At 29.6% G+C, this 9,949-nt stretch overlaps 1 protein-coding gene across 1 annotated transcript; it reads right to left on the reverse strand.

The window, feature by feature from the left end:
* Window positions 1–8,222: 8,222 nt before the first annotated feature.
* On the reverse strand, window positions 8,223–8,768 carry LOC124887091. Its single transcript, XM_047396270.1, has 2 exons — window positions 8,763–8,768; window positions 8,223–8,669 (listed from the first exon to the last, which is right to left on the reverse strand). The coding sequence occupies exons 1-2, from the start codon at window positions 8,766–8,768 to the stop codon at window positions 8,223–8,225; spliced, it is 453 nt and encodes a 150-aa protein (XP_047252226.1).
* Window positions 8,769–9,949: the final 1,181 nt, after the last annotated feature.

Genomic DNA, 9,949 nt, shown 5'->3' on the forward strand with positions numbered 1-9,949 from the left:
ATTAAGGAAATTTTTCTTAACCAAATCAAGCAAAAAAACGTTGGCCATTACATATTTGACCAAACTTAACTTATGCTATCAAATAACTAAAATTTGCATATATACATAAACTAAAGTTAACTTATTGCATTATATAAGAATTTGGTAAAGTATTTACACAAATTCCAAACTAATTACATAAATTCTTTTTTTCAACTTTCTCTCTCTTAAACATTATACATCCAAAACAAGGTTTTCTCTTCTGTAATTTACTCCCCATATGCTCCCACTACACATTCGATATATCCTCCATATTTGAATCTCTTTTTCATGGTAAAAATCAAGTTACTTGTACTTGGAGTTTACCAATTTGTAAGTTTTGTTGCTTAAATTGATTTTTCTGATTTTTTTTTCAACTTTACCAAATTAGATTTTTTTTCGTTTATTCTATGGATGCATGTTCGTTTCTATGAGATTACTTTATTTTGCCAGTATATTCAAGTTTCGTAGTTTTATTGTTTCGTTTTTCTTCATACAATACAAGTTAGATTTTTGATTTTCTTGGTTTGTAGTTGCTTCAATTGAATCGATATAGTGTAAAATTGATAATGGATTTTCGTCCTAGCTTTAGTTTATACCTAGTAAGTTAGATTCTCAAAAATAAGATATTTTCGTTGGGTTTATTCCTGGTACATTTTGATTTCGAAGAACCCAATTTCGCAGAGAATTGTTCAAACCATCGAAATGACCCGACAACAATGAAGAAAAGAAAGCGGCCAGGAACAAACCGAAGAAGTCAGGTTCAAAAGATGCCAGTAAGAAGAAGTTTGATGATTCCGGCCGATTATACTTAACTTACTTTGGAACATTAATGTATAATATATTGAAACACATTAATTTTTTCGTACACTAATGTATAATATTAGTATTCTGTTATACATTTTAATATTTTATACACTGGAAGTTCTTATTACATATAAGAGGGATTTTATCCTTTTTTGTGGTATTATACAGTTAGAAAGTCCTCATATTATATAAGGTTTCATTATACATTATGAAAAGCTTATATGTCATATATGTTTAAGGTGAAATATTTAGTATGACATTATACATTGCTTATTTTTGAATACTAATGTATAATATTATTATTCTGATATATATTTCTTTATGTTATACATTTCATGCTCTTGTTATACATAAGAGAAATTTTATGTTTTATTTGATATTATACATTTAGAGTCTTAATAGTGTATAAGGTGACATTATTCATCTGACAAGCTTATATTTCATACATGTTTTAAAGTGAAATAGTGTAGTATGTAACATTATACATTACTGCATTTCACTATTTAATTGTATAAGTTCTCCTCAAAATGTGTAACTGTTGTGTAATTATTGTATTATTTTATTTTTTCAGGACAGAAAATAACATATAGACAAAGTCCCAGATCACTCATTGCATAGCGGTAGCTTATGCAACCGTGCTTTTGTTGAAGACATAAAAACTTATTTCGGAGAAGATTTTTTAGGGGCATTTAGAAATATGTTATTTGGAATTTTCTCGACTTGCCTCAGTGCTACTGGATTGGGCAGATTTCAAAATGTATCCTTATGCTCGAAATCCAGCAGGATATTAAGGATGAGATTCATATGTGGGTGCAGGGGAACATCCTGAATTTACCATGCTTGAATTCACCATTATCACCGGTCTTATATGCACGGAGATATTGATGAGTATACATATACTTTATCGGGAAAATACCCTTTGATGTCGGAGTATTTTCCTGAATTTGAAGGTGGAATAACTAGGTCAAAACTGATAACACATGTACAGATGAGAAACTTTGATAACTCTGAAGATGCTCTGAACCTTACAATATTATTTTTTATTCATACATTCATGTTTTCTCAGCATAAAGAAGCACCCATTAGTGTAGCTCACTTCCAGATTGTTGAGGATGGTCGGTACATACACTTTCCATGGGGGAAGATTACATTTGAAAAGTTGATGAACTCATGGAGGCAAGATTTCAGAGTCGCAAAACAGTTATATTCATTGGGTGGAATGTCCCACGCTCTAAATGTCTGGATGTTTGAGTGTTGCTCTGAGGTAGATAAAAAAATTACTTTGCGATGAAGAAACATCATCCTAAGAATACTCAACTGGTCTGTGGAGTGTACCAGGCCTAAGTATGAATCTTTTATGTTTGGCATGTTTAGTAAGGTAATTGTATAACCTGTTAATTATTTTCATTTTCTACTCAATATATCAAAGCGCTAATATTTATTTTGAAATTAATTTTTTTTAGTTTTCTTACAAGAATTTACAACCTACAAGCGAAGAAGTCCGTACTTTAGATTTGTCTGTCCGTACTTTAGATTTGTCTTTCTCTGAAGATTTTTAGATATTTGATCCAACATCTACTGCTTCCATATCTGTTGTCCAATGTTGAAAAGGTCAGCCGATGAAGATCAACCACGCGTTGTCACTGCAGTTGTAGACTTTGATGATTTCAGCACTAGACCTACGTGGGAATTTTTAAGAAAGGCTCATTTAGCTTCACCTTTATCAACTGAACAAGTATCGAAGAGAAGAAAGAGAGTTATGTTTTAGGAAGTTAGTCCAGCGGTGACAGATGGAGAGAAATCAACACGTGCTCCTTCAGTACGTCATGTGTCTGGTATGTTTTTTTAAAAACCAAGAGGAATCAATAGATAAAGGACAAATTGGTGTGTCTGAATTTGATCATCCTCATCAAGGAGAAATTGTTGTGTCTCCTGAGCGTAAATAACTCAAATCTGTTCTTTTATCTTCCACAATGCCTGAAGGGACTTCTACGTATAATATAGATATGGAGCAGATAAAGACTTGCGTCAACGCATATGTAAGTTAACTTTCTTATTCACAATTTTTATTTTTGAAAAACATGACTTAATTCTAATATTTTATTTTTATCTGGATGTTATAAGGTTGATAAGCAGATTGCTGAGCTGAAAACACTAATCTCCAATATACCTTCTGAGATCGTTAAAGCTTTGAAGAAAGAAGAAAATAAAGAATCACCGATATAAATTATTATTTCATTCAAATTTCCGATACTTTGAATAAATACTCATACATTGGTATTATCCATGCTATATATTATTGATCAACAATAAGGTCCAGAAGAAGGGTAAAAAAAAAAGATAGTGTATATAAGGACGATTTGCCGGTAATTTGTTTCTCAATTATGTTGGTGTGTTACTATAAATCTGTATAACTCCCATATCTTAACCTATTTTTTTTTGGTTGTTATATAGCATGAAAATGAGGACAAAAGACTAGTCATTGAAATTAGAAATAATGAACCATCAGTACTTCAACATTTGGAAACAGAGATACAAGAATATGTACACACGCATACTGAATGTCCAACAACAACTGAGGTTCAAAGCGAACAGAAGGTATACTGAATTAACATTACATATGAAAATGTTAGTTATATAATAATATTCCCGAATCTTCTTTGGTATATATAAATGTTATGTGTTTTCAAATGGATTTTGATTTGTATGATTTACATTATACATATATACAATATATATACATATAATTATACATTCACACCCATGCCTAATAGATATCAAATTATAAAAAAGCTTTTCATTCACTATTGTATGACTTTGATTAAATGTTCACACATGCATATTGTCATTTTTATAGGATGAGAATATGATTGATAAAGAAGAAGGCCGTGAAGAAGAATAAGAAAACACACACAGTAATGATATGGAAGATTATCGGTATATTTTTGTCACTTATGTTGGTTTGTTACTCCAATTCTGTATATATAAATGTACCACGTGTTATTTTTAGAATAAGGGTAATAATGTTCTCAACTGAATATCAATATGTTAAAATGCTTTAATTGGGGCTGTTACAGTATCATTATACATTCAGTTGAATGTATAATGAGATGTTATACATTACTAATATTACTAGTCTCTTTAACAGAATTAATGTTCTTTATGAATATCCTCATACATATCTATGTTATTTACAATAAGTTATATAATAACATTTCTAAATCACCTTACAAATCTAAAAATGTTAATACATTCATATGCAATCCTTACAGACAACAATTGTAAATCACCGTTATAATTTTATTTTCATTCAACTTTGTTTTACTTTGATTAAATGTTCAAACATTCTAATTATTACTTAATATAGGATGAGCTTATGGCCGACAAAGAGGAAGGTGTTCTTAAAGATTTGGAAAAATAGCACATTCCTGTAATGGTAGATTTGCTGTTATTTTTTTTGTCACTCATGCTGGTTTATTGCTCCAAAACTATCCACATAAACTTACCAACTATTAATATTAAAAAAAGATCATATTATTCTTAGCTGTATATCAAAATTTTTGGATCTTCATTCTACCATGATTTCTATTTGTGTTGTTATATCGTATTCTGTACTAGTAATATTGATGTTTATGAATATTGAGTGATGATGACTTTTTGAAAGGATATGAACTCATTGTACCCAAGTATGATGGATTATGTATAATGTGTAATGTAATACTATCTTAATTTAGGGATGTTACAGTTTCATTATACATTCATTTGAGTGTATAACATATGTTATACATTAGTACTAATATTATACATTCATATGCATTCTTTATAGATAGCAATTTCAAATCACCGGTACATATTTTTGTTTCATCAACTATGTATTACTTTGAATAAGTGTTCAAACATGCTGATTGTTATTTAATATTGGATGAGCATATTGTCAAAAAAGAAGAAGGTTGAGCTGAAGAATTGAAAATACAACAAAGTACTGATATGAAAGATTTGCAGGTATTTTTTTATCGTTCATGTTGCTTTTTACTTAAAATCTATTTATATAAACGTACCTGCTGTTTAGGTATAATTAACATTATACATTAATATGTTTGTTTTACACATTGTACACCATATATTTGTCTGTAGAATAATGTCGATGGAACAATACCCAAGTCTGTTTAAGACGCTGTACATGCACTATTATTTGGGTTGTCAACACCTTCAACTACAAAGACATTGGATGTTGTTACACTAAATATAGTGACGAAAAGCCAGTGGACGCTTCCTGACAGTTAGTTTTCACTTGATTTCCTGGATGCTCAAGTTAGGGAGCGTGAAGCCACAAAAGCACGTGAAGCCACAAAAATACCTATAAAAAGAGATCGAAAAAAGTCGAGGATTTTTAGGTCAGTATACACCACAAAATTTGGATCTAGCTCTAAAGATGAGGGCAATTCTGCTAGTGAAGAGAAACAGATGTATACTTTTGATGGTTGTACCATTTACCAAGAATTGCCTAATCAATTGATCAATGATTACTCTTAGTGGCTTGATATTGGGTTACTCAAATATTATCCTGCCAAGTAAGTTATTTTGAAACCTTTCTAAATTATTGAGAATACTATGGAAGCATAAATTTTGGTGAAGTATAATACTTGTTAATGTTGTAGGTAATAAACGGACAATCACTATCTTAAAAATACTCAAGGATTAGGTTATATCCTCTGTTGGACTTTGTCGTTGCACGGGCACTATCAAAGAATTTGTTCTACTTGATGTCGCAATGTAAAATATTATGGAATAATGAGGTAAATTAAACTAAATTAGTTCCATATTATAACTGTGGTTACTGTTGGAAACTTTACTATAATGCCATATAATACATGTAACTTTTACAATCTTGTGTTACTTATAGAATCTGCTATAAAACTAACATCATACATTTGAAAATGATGTATAATTATAAAGTGTTATCTGAAGTACTATTACTGAATTTGGAAAGATGCATAACTGTAAGTATTATGTAGTATATTGTCTTAACTAGAACTAATACAATCATTGTCTGTTTCATACATTACTAGCTATGTATAATAAATTTTCAAACATGTAGCATCTTTTACTATTGCATAACCACCATGAAGAAAAAACTTATGTATAACACCACGTCCCACTTGTTATTGTTACATAATAAACATTAAAATGATATGATGCATGTTTACACTTTTTTTTTAAAATGTACTTATTATTACTACATACATAGAATCTGTTGTATTATTAAATATCATACATGTGCTATAATGTATAATTTCATATCATACATGTAGTGGTAATAATTCATACATTAATGTTCTTGATCAATACATAATAATAACTAAAGCATATGCTATTTTCTTTCAGTGTTTAATATTTTTGAACATTTTTAACATGTAGCACTTAGATGAGATATTCTACCACTTGAAAAAGAAATCGAAGCTGCAACAGTGTGTTACTTATAGATATACAAAACCAGCTACTTCATTAAAACATATATCGACAAGATATACAGTCAAAATTTTCCAGCGGTTGAAACAAATCATATGTCCATGAAAGAAGACTACGCAAAATCTTATGCTGTGGCTAAGAATGAAGACACTATTACAAATATAATTAATATATTTTGTATTCTTGCGGGATTACCATGGAATATAGTTGATGAGGTATATGTTCCTATTAAGTATGACAAAGAATTTCACTGGGTATTGGCTGTAATTGTGTTGAAGGAGAGAGTGATACGTGTGTATGATTCATTGTCAAGTAAAAGAAAAAGTGAACCACCAAACTAAATACAAAAGTTAGCAGTGATGTTGCCTACTTACTTGTAAGACAGTGGTTTATTTGGAAAGACTTAGCGAACTGACTAGTCAACACTTGAAGCGTACAAAGGGAACTTGGTCTGCAAACTGGTGTTATCAGTCACAATCCATTTGATGTTGAATACGTTCAAAATATTCCACAGCAAGGGAGTGATAGTTTGTAAGTGACTCTTTTTTTTAACATGTATAATTATGGTATAATTATTGAACATATTATTCTTTCATTTTATTATCATATCAGGGACTACGGGGTCTTTGTGGTTACATATGCAGAAATATTGATTGAAGGACAACAAGTGCATTCATATAATTTTAAAGCTGGAAGTTAACGTGCACAGTATGCTTCATTACTATGACATTACAGAGTGAGAAAGGCAGAGAAAGGTTATACAAGTGATAATGATGATCCTCCTCGACCAAGGAATAGTTATCTCCAATCAACTGATGAAAGTACAATTGTTACTTTAGAGTAGCACCTTCTTATAAAAGTCTAATTGATTTTTAAGTAGCTGATGTTAAACAGTTACATACAGTATTATTTTTTGAATGTTGGATTTTAATTTACATTTTATGGATGTCCTTTTTTGTTCTTATACATATTCATGTTTTGAAGAACTGTTTTTCATTTACATACACTATATTGTCCTGATTCTATATAGTTTGGTAGTTAATAATTTTGCCTAACCTAATATTACTAACAATGTATAACAAGAAATTGCATATTAATGTGTTATTTTATATGTGAAACATTGCATTTTTACCAGTCTAAAAATTATGTTGTAAGTTAATTATACATTGAACAGGTATCAAATTATTTTTGAAAAATGTATTAGATAACATGATACATGTTGTCACACTTTCATGGCTTAATTGAAAACAACGAAAGTATATAAAAGCATAAATATTTATAAAGTATAACACTACATCGTACATTGTAAACATACTGTTACAATGTTTATATTTAATAATTACTTAATGTATCATCCATTTCACGTATTATTGGTAAGAAAATAAGAGTATTTTATAATATCATACATATATCTTAATGTATAATCCATAATCATACACATAACATACAATGCAAAGCTAATTAAATTTTTCACAATTTTTGTTACATGAATTTACCATTTCTTATGTTGTTTAATCAAAAATTGGTACAAATGGTTAGGTAATAGTCAATGGTTTTACTTTAACACTATACATATTATTAAAGTATAATTGTATATCATACAACAATTATATAAGACAGGTTATTGGGTAACTGTGTAAAACACAGATACTTACGACAGCCACTTACTGTAATATTTTTCAAATTACATAGTATATAAACACATATAACTACGTTATAATTATAAGTGATAAAGTAACAAAATATGATATTTGAAAACTCTATTAATTGGTTATGAAAATATCAAACATTGATTAATAACTAAACATCAGATAATAATTAAAAACATAAATTAAACTACAACCAACAAAACAACAAAAACCAATTAAAATGATTATTCAATTAAAATCAAACTGAGAATAAGCATTTAGAAGAACAAATTATCTTCTTCAACATTCTTTTGGAAAGTAATCGCATGTCCTACGGTTATGGCTTGCACGCCCACATTTACTGCAATGGTTTGAACTTGCAGTAAGTGATTCACTAGATTTCAAATGCCTTCCTTTCTTTGGCCTACCCGGAGGTCTTTTGTATTTGGGTGGCAAAACTTCATCGGCATCAACAAATTCTGGAACATTCCAATCCTTCATGTACGACATAGGAACTACCGAGAGTTTATACGTCTTGACAATGGTGTTTGGCCTGTACAATTCTGAGCAGTAACGTTCATACTCTTTTACATCAACATTTTTACTCTTTAAAATGGCAATTGCCTGTGCACATGGTATTTCATCAATTTGATACCGGCAACAGTTGCACATGCCACGATCAATATCAAGAATATACCTCCTTCTTGATTTATATACATAGTATAAGTAACTACCAGCGGCCTTAACCTGTTAGAAATGAATCATTTTATACAGAAAATAACATACAAATTTATAACAAATATAAAAGACATTTAATTAGATAAATATTCTAATACATACCGTCATCCTCAATGATTTAACCTCATTATCAGTCAGAATTTCTTGAAATCATCTCCTGAGTGTTGTGTTTGTATAAGATGCAATTTTACTGTTCTTACAATTCCATGCAGCAAATAAAATCCTAACTTCTTCAAGGAAACCTAAAATAGGAAGTTCTCTAGCCTCTACCAAATAACCGTTAATACATTCAGCTTTATTTGAGGTCATCATTTTACCTCTATTAATAAGGGAGTGACATCGAGACCATTTTTTATAATCAACTTCTTCCAGATATTCCTTAACTCTGGGATCAACCTTACCAACCTTTGACATAATGTAATTAGAATCTTCTATTCTATAAGCTTTAGCCGTGGAATAATGAAGGTCACTAAAGTCTATCTTTGATTTTTCTAAAATATTTGCAAACATTTTTTCATAAATGTCAAATAAAAGCTAGATGAGGGACATTAGGATAAAAAATGTTCACACCTTTTATGATACTCTCATTTTGATCCGATACAACACACATATTGTCCCGTTCTCTAAATACTTCCCTAAATTAATGAAAAAACCAAGTCCACGAATTGTCGTTCTCCGAATCCATAACACCGTAAGCTAATGAAAGAATTCATCCTAAATAAAAAACAAAATAAGATATGTAGGTCAATAATATATGTACTCCATTGAATAGGTCTCTAATGATTTTAGAATTGTGGATTACATAACATCATACATGTTGTCACATGTTTATGACTTAATTGAAAATAATGAAAATAAATGCCATCATACATATTTATGATGTATACCACTACATCATACATTATAAACACGATGTTAAGGAATTATACATTTAATGATTAGTAAATGTATCAACCATTAAACGTAATATTTATAAGAAAATATGGGTATTTTATAACATCATACATACACCCTAACGCACAAACCTTACTTATACACATAACATACAAAGCAAAAGCTACTAAAATTTTACACAATTTATGTTTCATGGATATGCCATTTCTTATGTTGTTTAAAGAAAAACTGGTACCTCATATATAGAAAAAAAACAATTATCAAAAATAAAATGAGTACGTTAATAATATATGTACTGATTTGGAAAATTCATATTTTATTATACATACAAGAGCAACGTATAATCAGTTCGAATACATGCAAAATGTACAATGAACAAAGAAAAAGCTTTAAAA

Source organism: Capsicum annuum, chromosome 9 (genome assembly GCF_002878395.1).
Source record: "Capsicum annuum cultivar UCD-10X-F1 chromosome 9, UCD10Xv1.1, whole genome shotgun sequence".
In the NCBI taxonomy this organism is placed as follows: domain Eukaryota; kingdom Viridiplantae; phylum Streptophyta; class Magnoliopsida; order Solanales; family Solanaceae; genus Capsicum; species Capsicum annuum.